Source organism: Condylura cristata, unplaced genomic scaffold (assembly GCF_000260355.1).
Source record: "Condylura cristata isolate star-nosed mole 26May11 unplaced genomic scaffold, ConCri1.0 scaffold00012, whole genome shotgun sequence".
Taxonomy (NCBI): Eukaryota; Metazoa; Chordata; class Mammalia; order Eulipotyphla; family Talpidae; genus Condylura; species Condylura cristata.
This window is the reverse complement of record NW_004567113.1, coordinates 37,770,909-37,790,313: the sequence shown is the minus strand read 5'-3', so window position 1 is coordinate 37,790,313 and position 19,405 is coordinate 37,770,909. Positions and strand designations below refer to the sequence as shown.

Sequence of the window (19,405 nt, the reverse complement as noted above, 5' to 3'; positions counted from 1 at the left end):
CATTACTTTCTGTAAACCTAACAACTGCTTTCAAATTGCCTTTCAAATTTACTTTCCGTTGGAAACATTTTACTCTTATCTTTACTCATTTATTCATTCAATATTTATTGAGTGCCTGCTAGCACCAGGTACCATCGTAGGTGCTGGACTAACCCCTCCCAACTAGCATCTGCTTCTCTTTCTTTCACTTTAATGCATAAACTATTTTCACATGTTTCAATGTATTGTTTTTCATTGTGTGGCCCCTGAGCCAATAGTAGGAGCAGCAGCATCTGGGAACTTCTTTAAACATGCAAATTATTAGGCCCACGCCTAATGCGGCCCAGCAATCTGGTTTTTAACAAGCTCTCCAGGGATTCCGATGTGCACTCCAGTCCAAAAACTATGTCTTTAGCTCAATGGCTCGGGGTTGATTATCTAGGTGGGTCAAAGCTCAACATCTGGTTTCCAAACCCACCTCCGTCATGGCCACGCAGATCGCCCCCTCTCCCATGCCCCTGATGGGACCCAACGCTGACTACCCTCGAGGCGAGGATTTGGATGTAGTACCTGAGCGATGGGAGTAACTGTGGCACTATAATGGCTCCAGAACAAAAGCCGAGCGCAGCGGATGTTCCCGGGCCTACACCAACTGAAAGTGGACCGGGCTGAGTTCTGGAACAGTGCTTTCAGGCGCTAGACCGAGCCTGGCACCCCGAGCCCGTCGGTTCTGGGTCTGAGTGGGGGCGGGCACTCCCCGGCGAGCCCAGCCGCCCGAACCCGTCAGGTCGGATTCGAGCCTTTGGTCGCCAGCCAGGGGCTGGCAGCGCGGAGCGTACCACATGCGCTTCAGGAGGGGCGGAGGCGCGGCAGCCGACCCGGCCGCGCCGGCCAGCGCGGAAGCCGCACCCTCCAGGGCCCGACGCCGACTGGGCGGAGCCACGCGGCCGCAGCTCGGGCTGAGACACGCGGCGCGGCGCGGGCTCGCGGCTGAGGCGTATGGGGGCTACAACGGGAGCGGCTGCGCCGCCCGGCCAGGTCAGCGTCCTGCGCATGCGCGGACCCGGCGCCATTTTGGTGGCCGGGCGCGGAGGTGATTCCACACTGAGAAGAGCGCGGCGGCTGGGGTGGCAGTGGCAGCGTTCGTGTGCTCGGGTGTGAATCGCCGAGGGAGGAGGCGGTGGAGGAGGAGGTGGCGGCGGTGGCGGTGGTCGTAGCGGTGGCGGAGGAGGCGGGTACGAATCAGCTGCGGGCGGAGACATGGCCAACATCGCGGTGCAGCGAATCAAGCGGGAGTTCAAGGAGGTGCTGAAGAGCGAGGAGGTCAGAAATGAACTCCCGGACATCCCCCCACCTCAGCCCAGGGCGGGAGGGCCCTTCCTGCGGCGACCCCGGCAGCCTCGGTCACCCTCGAGTGGCCCTCCTTGCGGCCGCCCTTCTGCCCATGGGGAAGCAGCAGTCTCCCCCTCCTTCCGCCGCCTTCCCCTCCTCTCCCCGGGCCCTGGGATGGACGATCTCGCGGGCGGTGTGCTGGGGAGGGACGCGGTGTGGGGGGCAGGTGGAGAAGGGGACACTGCGGGGCAGGGTGTGAGCTCTAGAGCGAGCCCGGAGCCTGTGGCAACAGCTGGATGTGTGACTGTAGGGTGGAGAAGGCGCAGGCCGAGCTCGAGAAAACCCGGGAAGTGGGTTGGGGGAAGGGGAAAGGTGGTAACTGGATCTGTCGGGCCGCGCTGCTCACAGGCCCACACTTTTGAGGGTATTCTGGCCGGAGTCTAGTCTGGCCTCCCGCGTTCTTTCCTTAGGGGAGGAGTGACGAGAGCCCTTAGGTCAGGATGGAAGGAAAAGGACCTAGGAGTTCCTCCCTCCTAGGTGTTGGGCAGGAAGAGGCAACAGAATGGGATACTATCTTATTTTGATGGGGGGGGGGGAGGAATTTCACTTAAGAAATGAAACGAAGGCCAAATTAGACCATTATCTCATTTCCACTTACCTCTAATTCCTAGGCCTCCTTTCTATGACAGCTAAAGCCTTTTGATTGGGTACAGGCAAGTTGCTTGGTGTATTAAAGACACTTAAATATTTTTAGGTAGGAAAAATGCCGTGTTTGGGTAGCTTCAAAGTGTTTACAAGTTACAGATCAGAGCGTCTTCTAAAACAATGCCTCTGTGACTCTTGTGTTGTGCTGTGAAACTTCATTATGATGTCCCTCTTAGTTAACTTGCTTCTGGTTTTTGAAAACAGACCTATTAGAAACATGGGATTTCATCAAATTAATATGCTGTGATATCTCCTTATAATGTGTTTATCCCAACATGTTTTATCTGAAATAATTGATTTTTGAAGGGGGATGGTCTCAAGCTACTCTTGAGACCAGCAGAGTTAAATACACTAGTCTTAGCCACATTTACTTATGTAAGGCATTCTAAATGTTTTTGTCATTTTGCTCACAATTATGCAGATATCAGTACTATTTGACACCAAAATCAACAAAACTGCCAAGCGATTTTCCTGCTTGGTTTTAACAAAGAATAAAAATCCTGAAATGGTTGTTTTCAATGTATTACACACCTTATTGACATATCATGGCTATTTATTCTCTTACTTTGATTAACTTTGAGACCTAAATGATTTGTGAAATTCCTACTCACAGTAAGCCTGACAACACTTGGACCTAATTGGTGCCACAGTAATTAAGTACTTGGAGAAAATAATTCTTTAAAATTATACAAAATTGATAAATACTAGCAAACTTACTGACTGTAGTAGTGTTAAGTAACCATCAGTTTTACAGAGCATGTCTATGAACTCTGACCTCTGTATTTGTTCAAGTGCCAGGACTCTGAATGGAAGGATGACTTTGTATTTTCCTGGTACAGTACAGAAATACCGTCATAAATAGCTACTCATACAGTGAAACAGTGATTCTACTTTTTTATTTCATATGAAAAAGTATTCTAAAATAGTTAACATGCATATCTATTGAAAGGTTACAGCTAATTTTATTACCTACAGCTGAAAACATTTCTTTTCTCTATGCTAAGTTTGTACAAGCGTGAAACTTCATATGAGAGTTCCAAAGCTTTATTTTATCACTGATAAGTGGTAAGTTACTGCTTTGGTCATTTATATATTGTCTGCTTTAAGTGAGGTGGAGTCGTAACTATGATATTCTTAGCATAAGTTGAAGCTTAAAAGAGAACTTGTGTTGCTGTAGAAACATATTGTTAATAATACTGCTTGTATGTGTAAGGGATGATGAACCCTTATATAAAAGATGATGTAGGTGTCACAGTGGTTCAGCGAAAGAAAACAGGAAATGCAAATTAAGAATTTTTTATCAATACATTTATAAATTTCAAAGATAATATCTGGAAACTAAGTGTACAGAACGTTGAGGGAAGGGTCAAATAATTTAATATAACCTAGTTTTACATTTCACTTTTATTTTCCAGCAACATTTTAGTGAGCCTAGTTATAATATTTTCAACTTACTGAAAGACTTGCAGAACAATATATGTGCTTCCTTTTTAAGTGTGTAAGTGCTGTTATTTTGAGTGGCTGCTCAAATAATCAAGTATTCATGTGTTACCATGTAGATGTCCAGTTTAGCAATATATATTTTCAGTGTTTGTTACTAAGAATACTTTAAGTAGCTTGTTTTGGCCTTTTAAGTACCATTGTGAAGATGGCTGACATTTGCTGAATTGTGACCCTAACTAGTTATAAGTGATCATCCTTGGAGTGTTAGTAATTAAAATATAACCTTCAAGATTAATACAAAAATCTAGGTGCACAATAATGTGAAACAGGTCACCAGTTATGTCTGGGGGAAATATTTGTATGTGTTTGTATAGGTGAAAGGATTAATGAGAAATTGGTAAAATTGATTGCCTCTATGTAGGGAATTGGGTGTCTTGATATGAAACAGATTCCTTTTGAATTTTGAGTCATGTGAATATGTTATTACTAAAAATAATAAATGCACCATCTCCCAAGTTGCTAGAGTGGGAAATTGATTTAAAGTATACTACATTGCTATGAGTCAAAATGCATAAATCAGATACACCTAGAATAAAACTATAATCAGAATTTAAGCCATACTTTATATTATTATTTACTGTTACTACTGCTATTAACTACAATTAGAGTGGGTCTTAGTACTTATTTATGTGTATTTCTAATTCTCAAGAACAGATCTTTGAATTAGATTTTCTGTTTCTTAGATGAGAGGATTGAGATTTAGAAAAGTTAAATTATTTGTCTTTAAATGTAGTTTCAGGATTTGGATCTGGATCTGCATGTGTTTATATTGTACCACATAGTCATGACTTGTCAAGGTTAGGTATGCTTTTAATTATTTAAAAATGATCGAACCAGGTTTGTATTACTGGTTAAAGGATTGAAACACAACCTAATTTAATTGTTAAAACATTAAAATAAATGTTGCCTGTAATTAAGTTAAAGAATTACTTGTATTTCAAAATGCAGAATATTTTTAAATTTGAAGCACAGTGCAATAAAATGCCCTTAGATACATGCACATACTGTTGTTGCTTGTTCTTGTGCTATATGATACCTATCGTTTTTCACATGGTAGTTGGACTTCGCTCACATTTTCTAGGATTCGCATAGGTAGTATTTATGGTGTTGACAAATTGGTTTCACAAAAACTCCTATTTAAATTTTCCTTTAACATTTAAGTGGATTTTTATGTCATTAAATTGTATATATTTGATACAGTCATTCAATATAGAACTAGTGGCAGATATTTAAAAGAAAATCTCTAGGTATCAGTAGATTGGTTTCTTCTCAACCTTGGTACTATTTCCACTGGGAAGAGAAATCTGCTTGCAGGTGGTTCTCCTATGCAGTATAGGATATTCAACAGCATCCTGCCAGTGGCATTGCCACTCCCCCCACCCCATCATCCAACCCCCCCCCCATTCTTTGTCCTTGCCAGTTGTAGCAACTAAAAATTTCTCTACATTTTGCCATAAGTTGACAGCCACTGCTGTAGATAAAACTTCTATTTATTGACAAAATTCTTTGGAGGAACATGTAAGACATAATTCTTAAGATACGTAGTATAGTAAAATATATACTATCATGGCTTGTTCATAACCTGGCTATTACTAGCTATGTCAAGTGTTCTGATTTTATTTTTAAGACTTCAGTTATAAATTAATGACTACCTTTTTTTAAAATGTTTTTTCTTTTAAAAAGGGCGAAGTTCTTTGCTGTAAACTAACTACAATTTGAACAATTTAGAAAAGTGCTTTGTTTTTTAAAGTTAATTAAGTAACAGTTCTGTGTACCTTATTTAAATCTTGTGCTTAATTAATGGGTTTCTGGATATGAGTTAAACAAGGAAAACATAGATTGGGGAAGGAAATCAAAGCCTATCCAAATAATACTGTTTGGGGTGCATTTCTTGTTTTTTATTTTACTGTTGCAAAGACTTTGATCATTGTCCATCAGGTATAGATTTTAGATATATCTGGAATTTCAAAGCATATCACTTTTTTGTAAAGAACATAATTTCCCACTATGATATATGTTACCAACAGTTACTGAGCTTATTGACCACAGTCCCAAAAACCTTATCCGAGTGAAGATAAAGTTCAGTGAGAGAGTAATTATTATAGTTCTGCAGGTGTAGAGCGAAGTCTTGAGCTAGACTTCAAAGGAAACTTCCAAAGGAATTGCAGGAATATTGTAATTCATAAGTAAAGGATCTCTTAAGGAAGCTCCCGAATTGGAACTTGGGGGCAGATTATTGAGATTATTGATAGAGTTAGAAAAAAAACATGGTTAGGTCAGAAAGGCTGCATAATTCTAATATATACAAACATGGTTGTAGAGTTAGAGTACTTTTCTAAATTTCTTTACTATTATCTTTGGGGGGAAAAACACCTTACTCCATAGTAAAGTAAAATGTATGTGCAAAAAAGTATGACCAGTACTCAAATTAAAAAAACAAAAACAAAAACCAGCAACAGAATATTACTAGCATCATAGAAACTCCACTTTCTACTCCTTTATAGTTACCTTACAGACTTTGGTTTTTTTAAGCTTTACTTATTTATGCATAAAAGAACTTTGGTACAGGCTAGCGGTATAGGGAGTAAGAGGCTTCACCAGAGACAGAGTGGGGAGCAGAACAGTCAGAATGACTGAAGTTCACTGCTGAGGGGAGCAGCAGGTCGACCAGAGAGATCTGCCACATCATGTGGGTCACCCCCTTGGCCTGGAATGGAACTCATGCTGCAGTGGCTTTTGGATAGCTTCACAGTGCTGCACTTTAACCCATTGGAGGACCCTATTTTATAGATCTATAATGGCACAGGTTACCTTCAAGTATCTTTGAGTAAAAGACTTGAGTGTATGTGATTGTTTTAATTTTGAAGGTTTTCAGAAGATGCCTTTCCAATAAAATCTTTGTTCTATATATATGTGTGTGTGTGTATGTGTGTATATACATGTCTTAGATGTGTGTTAAAATAACTCAAATATTAGAGCTGAAAAAGGCCTTGGAAATCTAATAGGGAGCTTAGATGGGCCAGACTCCTTTATAAGAACAGAATCTGAGGCCAAAATTCTGCTTTTGCTTATGTGATAGATGTGGTTAAATCCACTCCTCTCATTATATGTGGTTGCTTTGTGGGACTATCCTTTTCATAAACAATGCTATAAAAGCTGGATGCTTGCAAAACTCTTTAACAGTGTGGGTGGGTGGGTGGTGGTGAGAGTATTTACCTGGATAGATTGGGGAACAGATCTATTGAAATATACTGCTGGGGGGGAGCAGTGGGCCAAACAGAGGGGTCTGCTGCACCATGTGGTTAGCTCCCTGATCAACGGGGAATCAAATTCCTGTTGAAGTGGCTAGTGATTGCTTGATAGGGCTGTGGCTTAACCTCTGTGCCACCAGGGAGGCCCTTATCTTTTTTCTTTTTTTTTAATTGGTAAAATATACCTAACAGACTTTCTATATCTTGTATACTTTTTTTTTTTTTTAGATTTATTTGTGCATACAGGCCAGAGGTGCAGGGGTGGCGAGAGGCTTCACCAGAGACAAAATGAGGAGCAGAACAGGCAGATCGACGAAGTACACTGCTGAGGGGAGCAGCGTGCGGGTCAGGAGAGGTCTGCCGCGCCATGTGGTCACCTCCGGGGTAGGCGGGGATTGAACTCATGCGGAAGTGGCTTTCAATTCTTAGTGCTGTGCTTTAACCCGCTGCACCACCAGGGAGGGCCCTCTTGTATACTTTTTTAAGTATACAATACATGGCATCAAGTGTGTGTGATTGGGGGAAAGGGTGTCCTCAATGGACACCACAAATAGGTTTATGGACCCTACCCTTACCAAGACACCAAGGACTATAAATATTTATAATGTCTTTGCCTCCAAAGGGAGGCTTGCTGGGAACTGAGACCAGAGTTAAGTAGCCAGGCTTAGTATATATATAACCAGCCTTAAGGTTTTTGGGGGGGTCCTTGGTTTTCTTTCTTCTTCCTTTTTTTAACAATCTATTTACTTATGCATGCAGAACTGTGGTACAGGCCAGAGGTGCTGGATGGGGGAGTGAGAGAATTCATCAGAGACAGAGTAGGGAGCAGAACAGGCAGATGTACTGAAATACACTACCAAGGGGAACAGTGGGTATGTCAGGAGAGGTCTGCTGTGCCATGTGGTTCACTTCCTTGGCCAGGGATTGAACTTGTGCTGCAGTTGCTGCTGATGGCTTCAAGAAATGCTGTGCTTTAATCTGTTGTGCCACCAGGGAGGGTCCAGTCCTTGGTTTTCTGCTGGATTTCAGCAGGTTATTGCTGCACAGCGGAACTGGTAGGGCACATTTACCAATTTATCTCCCTCTTTTTTCCTGAGTCATTCCTGTCTTCATTTTCCCTTTTTTTGTAAATAGACCCTTTATTAGCATTTTTGTGTGTCTTGCAGTTGAGTCTCAGTTTAAGTCCCTTTAAGGACACAGGTCCCAATCATGTTGGGATTGCTCTGTAACATGTTCACATTGTTGTACAACCATCACAACTATCCATTTCCAGAGCTCTTTTTATCACGTCAACCTGAAACTGTATGTAACTCTTAACACTAAACTACTTTGATGACCAACTCCATTTTACTTTCTCTCTGAATTTGGACTACTATACTATGCGTTATTTATCCTGTTATGACTGTTACACTTAACTTTTTCATATCTTTTGTCCATACCACTGGATTTAATTTTTAAAATACAATCTTGTAATACACTGTCTATTGCAGAACATTATACTATGTTCTAGCCTACCTTTCCTCTTGTATTATTTCCTCTCTGGTCTCAACACAATTATTTACCAGCAAATATATCAAATGGTCAGTCTTCCTCAATCATTTAGCTGTACTAAATTGCTTGCTGTTTAGTTCTGACTTCCTGGCAGAAGTCTTCTTTATTTGTCTTCTGAAACTTGTCCTAAAATACCACTCTGGATAAGCTTTTCTTGAATCCACAGTTTATCTCTGTCAGAGTAGGTATTCTATTATTATTGACAATTACATGCATGTCTTTCTGTTCCTGCTATAGCAGTAAGCTCCTTGAGAACTCTGCTCCACTTCTCTTTAACATTTTACATGGTGCTTAGAATGTAATAAGCTTTAGTAACATTTAAGGTAGACCAGAAAAATCTTTGATAAATATTTAATGTTTTGACGCTATTGTTGAAAGAGCTCTTTCTGTAGCTGTAGGATGGCAGGTCCATGTTACATAGGCGTCTCCCCCTTCCACTCCAGTAATGCTATTTTCTTTCTGTAATGATGGAATTTATTTTTTAAGTGATTATAAATGCAGGACTAGTAAATGTACCTTTCTGGGTTTCTTTGGACTGTCCTGTTGAGGATTAGTATACTCAGTTGTGTGTTTTCTGATACTAATGCTTTTCAGTAATGCTAATACACCATTTTGTGCTCCATTTTTCCAAAATCATTTTGTAGTTCCTTCGTTTTTTACATATGTAAAGAATATGCTGCAGTTAATGCGTGTGTCTGTTTAACATGTGGGTTATTACCAGTGTCTTGCTGGCTAATATGCACAAATTTTCGGTGTATATATGAGACTGAATTTATAGGCCATTTAGTGTTTGGGTAAAATTTTAAGTGGTGCTATTTATGTCAACCATTTTATATATATCTGTGAACTGGTCAGACATTGATTATATCTTAGATGTTTACTTAGGTGCTTTACCTCCATCTGCCCATAGGAACTATGTGTATGAGTCACTAACTGCAGAAACCTTTCTCTTACTGATTTCCCTGTCTCCATTGCTTAGCATATTGCCTGAGCAGGAGGCATTTGTTTTCCCGAATGAATTTAAGGATTTTCTTAAACTCTAGGGAGTTCATCCTCAACTACTGAAGGCAATACCTTTTACCCTGTTTCTGGTACGAGGGGGAGTTATGTTGACAAAGGTGGCCTCTAGATGAAGTTGACTTCCTTTGTGTGTCAGTGTTGTTAATAGTTGGGTCCGAAAATGTGGTGATACAGTGTCCAAGCCCAAAACTAGGTAATGTGATGGTGGGAAGGATATCTGGACTTTCTTTGTCTCTGTAGTTTTCCTCTTTGAAGATCTCCAGGAACATTAATTTACAGTGTGTGTGTGTGTGTGTGTGTGTGTGTGTGTGTGAGAGAGAGAGAGATCTTTTGTATCCCTATTGTTTAACTCTTTGACTTAATTTTTCATTTATTTAATAAATATTTATTTTATGTAACCAATGTTTTTAATAAGATAAACATGTTTTATGTTCTCATGGATTAAATTATGGCCCAGTAAGGCAATGAGACATGAAACAGCTAATTACATGTGTGATTGTTGAGTTTAAGTAAGGAGAGCTGTGGGGGTGGGGTAATCTAACCTCAGGGAGTGAGTTCCTTGGGAATCACCCTTAAACTGATGCTTCATAGGAGAATTGGAATTGATTTAGTCATGCATTAAAACAATCAACTCTTATACATATTGAAAGCTAATAGTTATTATGTAGTAAATAATATACAGCCATTTAAATAATCATTTTCTGTGAATATGAAAATAACATGCTTATTAAACTTTGGGAAATATAGTAAATTATTGACTTACTAAAGTAAAAATTATCTGTAATTGCATTCTCAGAATAATTCTTTAGAATTTTTTTGTTTTGCCTATGAAATATTTCAAATATACAGATAGATCTTAATTTTGGTATTTCATTGTTTTTTCTAATTACATATATACAGAGAAGTGTTTTAAAGAGGAACTTAGAACACAAACCCCCAATTTTTTTTTAAATATTTATTTATTTATGCTTACAGAACTGGGTATAAGTCAGGGGTGCAGGGGTGGTAAGAGGATTCACCAGAGACAGAATGGGGAGCAGAACAGGCAGATTGACAAAGTACAATGCTGAGAGAGCAGCATGCGGGGCAGGATTTGTCTGCCACGTGGTGTGGGTCAGCTCTCAGGCTGAGGATAGAACTCATACTGCAGTGGCTTCGGAGAGCTTCATAAAGCAGTGCTTTAACTCATTGCGCCACCAGGGAGAGCCCCCCCAGATCTTTAGGTTTTTTTTTTTTTTAAATATTTATTTATTTATGCATACAGAACTGGGGTACAGGCCAGAGGCTCAGGGGTGGCTAGAGGCTTCACCAGAGACAGAGTGGGGAGCAGAACAGGCAGATGGACGAAGTACACTGCTGAGGGGAGCAGCGGGCGGGTCAGGAGAGGTCTGCCACGCCATGAGGTCACCTCCAGGGCAGGTGGGAATCGAACTCATGCGGAAGTGGCTTTAGCTTCTTAGTGCTGTGCTTTAACCCACTGCACCACGAGGGAGGGCCCCCAGATCTTTAGTTTATAGTGTTTTTAGTCGTTTGTAACTGTCTCCTTCACTAAACTCTAATCTTAAGGTTTGACATGGCTCACCCATCTATGTATCATCAGTACTAAGAGCTCTAGCCTTAGATAGATATTTATATTAATGTATATTAAATTAAACAGAATTTAACAAGTAGCTCTATGTTAGGCACCATGATACTTGCTGAAGTTACAGTGGTGAATAAGATAAGGGGAGACAGATAAATAACTGATATGTGCAGTGCAGAGAAATAAAACATTGTATAGATTAAATTAATTGGTTTATTTTGTTGAGTGGTTCAGGAAAGACCTTTCCTAGGATTTTTTAGACCTAGAGTGAATTCTGAATGATAAAGCCAGCTTTCTAGGGTGAAAACATTCCACATCACAGACAACAGTGAAGACCTTAGATAGGAATGAGGTTGCTATTGTTTGAGCAACCAAAAGGAGATCATTGAGGCTAGTGCTGTCGATAAAGGAAGAGAACGTTGGAGATGTAGGTGGGAATTTAGATCACTTGAAGTGAAAAGTTTGGATTTAAGTGATGCTGTAAGCCATTAAGAATTACAAACAAAGGACAAAGTTTGTTTTAAAAAACCACTTTGGCTACCATGTGGAGAATGAATTGAGACTGAGGATGTGGATGTGAGGAAAAATAATTTAGGGGTTAGGGCTTGAATTTGGCTAGTTATAACAAAAGAAGCAGTAGTAGTTGTTTAAACAAATAGGAAACATCTGCAGGGAAGTATTCCAGGGTTTCTTGGTTGGGGACTTGATAGTATTAATAGCTTTCAATTTGCCATTATTAGGAGTTTGACCTTTGCCTTTCCAGGGCCTCTCTGGTGGAACAGGGGTTAAGTCTCAATGCTAGCAAGCTGTCTTCCTGCCTCTGTGACTCATGAGTTCCATCCTTGACCTGGGAGCTGACCCACATGGCACAGCAGACCTCCCCTGCCTTTCCCTCTGCTCCCCTCAGCAGTGTGTTTTAGTAGATCTGCCTGTTCTGCTTCCCACTCGGTCTCTGATGAATCCTCTCCTCTCCCATACCTCTGTCCTGTACCCCAGTTCTTGTATGCATAAACAAACAAATCTTTTAAAAATAAAACCCCAAAATATCTTTCCAGATAAGTCTGAATTTCATAAAGGGAAAGGTAAAAGGCACATGTCAAGTACATATACTCCCTTTCAGGTCTTTTCTGAGTTGTCCCATTCACTTCTGTTTTTTATTTTTATTTAATCTAAGACTATCATAACCTCTTCTTGGTTTAAGAAAAGCTAGGAAATGTTTTTAACTGAGCACATTATTCCTCAGATAAAATGAGAACTTCATTAATAAAGATACAGAAAGGAATTCAGCTGGGCAACTTGCCATAGAGGGTTGTAAAGGGACAAAATTAAACTCTGGAATTATTTGGGAAACCTTTCTAGGTAGCATAGGCAGAAGATAATTATAGGTTGGGATTAGGTTTGATTATGAGACTGAAGAGAAGTTCATAATTGGGATATGAGTTAAAGGTAGAGACTAGAACTTGCTGGTGCAAAAGAAAGGTCAAAAGCTAGAAAAACATGTAGATCCTTTTTCTTTAGCAGCTGCATGGTGCTAATTTCTGAGATGGGAAAGAGTGGGAGGACACATTGAATATGTTAGGGAAGAGCAGTAATTTATTGGTAAGTTTTAAGGTAGGGAAATAACAAGCAATTGAACAAATGGCTCCAGATCAGATCTGGAGAGAGATTTGGGCATCATGCATCTATATTTAGTTTAGACTGAGTGACTTAACTCGAGAATTTGATAGAAAAGGAGGGAGTTTAGGACAAGGGAACTGAGAAACCAACAAAAGGTAAGGAAAGGGAGATATTGGTGATGTCTTGGGAAAACCAGGAAATAGGATGTCATTGAAGTCAACAAAAGATAATTCCTGGAAGAGAATAATAATAGTCAAGTTTGTCATGATGCTGAATGGGGAAAATGGCCATTAAATTTGCAATGTGATGATCTTGACTAGAAAATTTTCATTGGAATGGTGAAGATGGATGTCTATTTGGAGTAGGTTGCTAAGTGGAAATAAGGTGAGAATCTGGTAACTATTGTCAGCTATTTAGAGAAATTTTGCTTTTACAGGAGTACATGAAGAGGGGATGCTCATGCTTTTAATACAACTTTAAAGATCTTAAGTATTCTGGTAGATATTAGAGTACGTTTGTGTGCTGATGGATGAGAGAAATTGATTATGCTGGAAAAAGGAAAAGTAAAGGTGCAAAGTTAAAATTCCTAAGAAGAAGAGGGGTGGTATTGTGGCATAAATGGGATGATTAATCTTTAATAGGAGCAGAGATTTTCAGGGAAGTGTGTAGTTTCCCTTTGGGATTTGTGGTCTTCACTTGTACATGAGACCAATTAATGATGGTTGTGTTTTTTTTTTCCCCCAGCAGTGTAGCTTGGGGCAGATACAGGAAAAGTGTTTCTTTAATTAATTGGGAAATGAATTCAACTATCATTGGGGCTTGGCCACAAAGCAATAAGGGCATCAAGGTTGTTGAGTTTTTGCAAGGGAATTATTTTAATGAATGTCCATGGCATCGAAGCTGGTTAAGGAGGGAAGTGAGGATTTAAGAAATTACTCATAATGAGAGAGAGTGGTGGTGTTTCAAAGAAGGCAACTAATAGGTAGATTTGTGGGTACTAAAATAAGTTTAAGATGGGGTTCTCTCTGGTTGTGCAGTGGGGTTACAGCGCAGCACTGTGAAGCTGTCCACAGGAACTGCAGCATGAGTTCGATACCCAGACAGGGGGGTGACCCACGGTGGCGTGGCAGATTTCTCCTGATCCACCCTCTGCACCCCTCAGCAGTGTATTTCAGATTTAAGATACACAGTCTCATTGTTAAAAATTTCCAAGTACATGTTTTCCTCCACTATTCAGAAGTAGAACTGGTTCCTATTTGCTAGGCCTGGGAATGCTCAAAAATTTTCCCTTAAAAATTAATGGTAATTGTGTTCTCTAACCCAAAAATAGCCAAGTCAGAATGTCTACTTTGGGATAAGGGAGAAACCTGTACAGAAATAGAGTAAAAAAATGTAATACTTTTCCCTTTTCTTCTCCTTCCCTTCAGTTCTAATTCTTCCAGAGAGAATTTTTAAAAATGTATTTTACATCTTTCTTGTACAGTGTATGCTTTTGCCTCTCAGATGTAATCCCCATGAAATTCCCACCAATTCACCCATGTCCCATCACCATAGTTCCTTGTACTCTTCCCACCCCGTTTTGATCCATCTCTTTCTTCCTTCCCTGCAGAATGTCTCTAATTTATAATTGCCTTTTGTTTTTAAATTAATTACTTCCCCCCTCTGATCCCTTACTAGTTTTCTCTATATTACTACTATAAGTGACACCATCCGAAACTTTCTTTTTCTTCCTGGCTTATTTTACTGAGCATAATTCCTTCTAACTCCATCTATGTTGCTGTGAATGACATGCATTTATCTTTTTTGATTGCTGAGTATAATATTCCTCGTGTATATACCTCACATCTTGATTCAGTGATGTACTTGAGGGCATTTGGGTTGTTTCTTTAGCTTACCTATTAAAGGAAACTTTTAATAACATTTTATTTATGCATACAATAATTGGGGTGTAGTCCTGAGAGGTGGTTGGGAAGTATGTGTGTGAGAGTATTCATCAGAGACAGAATGGGGAGCAGAACCAGTGGAATTACTGAACTATACTGCTGATGGGAGCAGTGGGTGAGACTGCAGCGGCCTGCTGCACCATGTCGGTTAGCTATTTAGCCAGGGATGGGAATCATGTCACAGTGTCTGGCAATAGTTTCATAGCACTGATTTTAGAGAGGACCTTAATATTTTATATGCCTTTATAAATTAGGGAAATAAAGAAGCTTTCTATTTATAAATCTCCATAAATGCAAATAAGTGTAATTATACTAAAAGTATTTTAGCTTTATGTAATGATGTAAAGGAAAACTTGTGCTGTGTTATAACATTCGGGAGCATAGAGATTGAGAACAGCCTTTGACATCCAAATAGTTTGTGAGCAGATGCATATTATAGTTGTTTAAATTTTGGCAATACAGTGCTATTAATTTTGATTAGTAAAATTTTAAAATTTTATCGAAAAAATTTTAAAATATTTATGCATACAGAACTGGGGTGCAGGACAGAGGTACAGGGACCGTGAGAGGTTTCATCTGAGGCAGAGTGGGGAGCAGAACAAAGTCTACAAAGTACACTGCTGAGGGAAGCAGGTCTTCCCACACCATTTGTGTTAGCCTCTGGGGCTGGGTATCTAACTAGCACTAAAGCACTAGCACTGAAGCAGCTCCTGTGAGCTTGGAGTGCTGCACTTTAATCCGTTGCACCACCAAGGAGGGCCCTACTCCAGTAATTTAAGGTCATCTTGTACAGACATCATTTTTTTTTTTAAAGATTTATTTATTTATTTATACAGAACTGGGGTACAGGCCAGAGATGTGGAGGGTGAGAGGATTCACCAGAGACAGAGTGGGGAACAGAACAGGCAGATTGACGAAGTACACTGCTGAGGGGAGCAGCGGGCGGGTCAGGAGAGGTCTGCCACGCCATGTGGATCTCCTCCGGGGCAGGCGGGTATCGAACTCATGTGGAAGTGGCTTAAGCTTCTTAGTGCTGTGCTTTAACCCACTGCGCCACCAGGGAGGGCCCAGACATCATTTTTAAAATCCTCTGGTATGGGTATATTGAGTATGTTGTCTGTTATATTTACCAAATTTGTGTTCCACTGGGATATGCTCAGTTATTTTGTGACAATGTATATATTTGATGAGGTTCTTTTTTCCTGTCTTAAAATGATCTTGGTATAACTACAAAATTTTCTGCTGTTTTAATAAATTATTAATTCATTGGTAGTTTAGTTTTCTAGAAAATGTTGAGGTCATGTTTGAGAGGAACTTTGTTGCCCCTTTGTGGCGGGAGCACTGTGAGGTAGTCTTGAAGCAGGTTTACAAGGCAAGACTGCTACTTGAGTAGAAGTTCTTATGTAATTTATGGAAAGCATACAAGCTAGTAAAAACTGACCATGGACAATGAATGGTATGGGGTATAAAGTCTGGAGAGTGGGGGAGGATTGGAGGGCGAAGTTTTACTGGGGACAGGAAAGGGGACATTGTAACCTCATGTCGTAGCACTTGTGTCAGCAGAGTATTTGATGGTATCACAGGCAGACTTATCCTGAGACCACCATGGAGATAGTCACGTAATCAGGTCAGCAGCGGCCTAGGTGTCCCCAGGCCTGCCTCTTGATGTGAATTATACACTGTAGGTAGTCAAGGAATTCTCTGCTGTGATTTGCAGAGAGCGAATAGGTCACATTTCCCCATGGTTGGTAATCTAGTAGCTAGCTCATAGGAACCCAGTCTTAGATTAAAATACCTGTTTTGTTTTTTCCTCAGGTTATTGATGAGTTTAGAAAATACTAGAACAGTTATTGTTGTTCTCAGACTTGTTGATTCTTTGCTCCAGTATTTTTTAAAAAATTATTTATTTATGCATACAAGAGCTGGGGAGTAGGTCAGAGGCACAGAGGATGAAAGGATTCACCAGAAACAGAGAAGGGAGCAGTCAATCCTTCAAGAGGATTGACTGAAGTACACCACTGAGGGAAGCAGCTGGTGAGACAGCAGAGAATTGCTGCACCATGTGGGTTAGCTCCCTAGTTGAAGATTGACTTCTGCCCCTGTTAGCCTCACAGTGCTGAGACTTAACTCTTTGTGCCACCAGAGGCCCCTTTTTGTCTTTCAGACTTAAGTATGTACTTTTTTTTGGGAATGATTATTGGATTTTCTAAGGTAGCTTTAACATTATTTTTCATTTGTAAACAAATTAAACTTTTAGTTGTTTAAATATGTTAATATCATTAAATAGTTGTCAGTATTCTCAGGGCTTCTCAGGGACATGCTTCATCTTTCAAGCCTCTGTGTCTAAACATAAAGGACTTGAATGACATAGTTTTAGGTCCCCCAGACCTTGGAAGTATTTTAGCAATTCAAAGCTTATTTTCCATCTTAGATTTTCTTTATTCAGGAATTATGCCGCATATTCAAATTATGTTGCCTCTTTAGCCTCACATATAAAATACCTTTCATATTCTCAAATGTCTGAATCTCTTTAAAGATACTTTATTATAAGACAATTCCCTGGTGTCATAGGGGTTGAAGCCTCAGCACTATAGCTACTGTGGCATGAATGTGATTGAGGGTCAGGGAGTGACCCCGTGGCACAGCAGTCCTCTCGTTGCTGGTCCACTTCTCCCCTTTGCAGTGTATTTAAGTAGATCCTCCTGTCTGCTCCCCACTCCGTGTCTCTGGTGAATCTTCTCACAAACCCTCCCCTCACCCCCACACAAATACCTCTGACCTACACTTCAATTCTTGTGTGTATAAATAAATAAATACAAGTCTTTAAAAAAATCTTTATATAACAAAAGTACCAGTATTACATTTACCAATATTAACCAAACTCTTCAATAATATGTAGTGAAGTCTTTATTCAGGAATCTCCGATTGTTTCAGAAACATGGAAACTTGTGGGCTTTTTGTATTTTATAATTAATTTTCAAATACAGGTTTATTTTGTGTAGTTCTAATCATAGTATAAATATATTTGCATGCATTTCCCCCCATATATCATGAAGACTTCTAAATGTTTGGTACTCATTTTTTTTTTAAAGAAATAATAGGTTCACAGCAAAATTGAGAGGAAGACACAGAAATTTCCCATATATTCTCTGAATAACCAGCAATGCATAGCCTCTGCCTTTATTCTCTAATGTAATTTAGGTGTATTTGCCACAAATTGAGCTACGTCGATAAGCATAATGTCCTGAAATTCTACATTTTACTTTAGTGTTCACTGTGGGTGTTGTTGATTCTGTGGGTTTGGACATACAGAGTATTTTCTTGGCCTTAAAAATTCTCTGTCCTCTCTGCCTACTCATTCTCCTTTCCAGGTCTTGGGAGCCACTGGACTTTTTACTGTCTCCATGCTTTTGCTTTTGTACTATGCCTTGTAGTTGGAATTGTGTAATATGTACCTTTTTCACATTACCTTTTTCCCCTGTGAGTGCTATTTTCCTGAATTTCTCAAATCTTGGTAAGTTGTATTTTGGTTTTCAATTTTAAAGGGCCTTCCCTGGTGGTGCAGCAGGTTAAGTGGAACACAATGATGCAGTCTCTAGCGTGAGATCAATTCCTGGCCAGGGAGGGGTGACCCACATGGTGTGATAGACCTCTCCTGTCTCTTCTGCTCCTCCCTTCAGCAGTGTGTTTCAGTGGATCTGCCTGTTCTGATCCCCATTCTCTCTGGTGGATCCTGTCACCCCCCACAACTCTTCCTTACCCCAGTTCTTGTATGCAAAAATACAGTTTTTAAAAATTTCTTAGTTTGTCTTTGACCCATTTGTTATTTTAAGTTATTGTTTAGTTTCCAAGTACTTTGAGGCTTTCCAGCTATCTTTGGTCATTGGTTTCTAGTATAATTCTATGTGGTGTGAAAGCATACTTCATATGATTTCTGTTCTTTTGAGTTTGTAAAGGTATTGTGTTATAGGTCATAATTTGGTCTGTTTGGTGAATGTTCTGTGTAAGCATGAAAAGAAAATGTGTATTCTGCCGTTTCTGTATGAAATGGTATGTACGTGTCAATAGATAACAGTTTGATTGTTGGTGCCTTTATCTATTATCTATTAGCTATAGCCTTACTGATTTTCTGCCTCCTGGTCAAATATGCTCGAGGATTTTTTTTTTTTTTAAGATTTATTTATTTAAGCCTGGGGTACAGGCCAGGGGTGCAGGGGTGGTGGGAAGATTCACCAGAATGTGGGAAGCAGAACAGGCAGATCAACGAAGTACACTGCTGAGGGGAGTAGTGGGTGGGTCAGAAGAGGTCTGCCGCACCAAGTGGATCATCTCCAGAGCGGGGATCAAACTCATGCTGAAGTGGCCTTATCTTCTTAGTGCTGTGCCTCTCCCGGTGGGCCACCTAGGAGGGCCCACTCAATGTCTATATGGAGAGATACTTCTTTCACATGTGTTACTTCTGATAATTTTCCTTTTTCTGAAGTCTGTTTGAAATAACTCTGAATTTTTTTTTGATTAGTGTTAACATGGTATAATCTTTTTACACTCCCCCCTTTTTTTCAAAGTTGTGATAAAATACACATAAAAGTTACTGTTTGAACAATCCATTCACATTGTTGAAAATCTTCATCATCTTTTTATCTTGTAAAGGTGAAACTTTGTACCCATTAAACTATAACTCCCATTCTCTCCCCCAGCAGTTGGCAATGACTGTTCTGCTTCCTGGTTCTGAAAGTGAAATCATACAGTTTTTAGCTTACTTCAGTTACTACGATTTCCTCAGGATTCACCATGTTGTAGCATATGTCAGATTTCCTTCATTTTCCAGAATGAATAATATTGTGTAATATGCCTGTTCTTCAGTCATGAGGCATTCGGGTTGCTTACAACTTTGGCTAATAGTGTTCATGCCGGTAACATGA

The 19,405-nt window shown here is 40.0% G+C and overlaps 1 protein-coding gene across 1 annotated transcript in view; it reads left to right on the top strand.

Moving 5' to 3' along the window:
* The first annotated feature begins 1,026 nt into the window (after positions 1 to 1,026).
* Positions 1,027 to 19,405, top strand: part of UBE2K (ubiquitin-conjugating enzyme E2K) — a 51,814-nt gene continuing 33,435 nt past the window's right edge. The window contains exon 1 of the mRNA XM_004681338.2: positions 1,027 to 1,302. Coding sequence (XP_004681395.1) covers positions 1,240 to 1,302 — 63 coding nt within the window. The 5' untranslated portion in view covers positions 1,027 to 1,239. The remainder of the gene's footprint in view (positions 1,303 to 19,405) is intronic.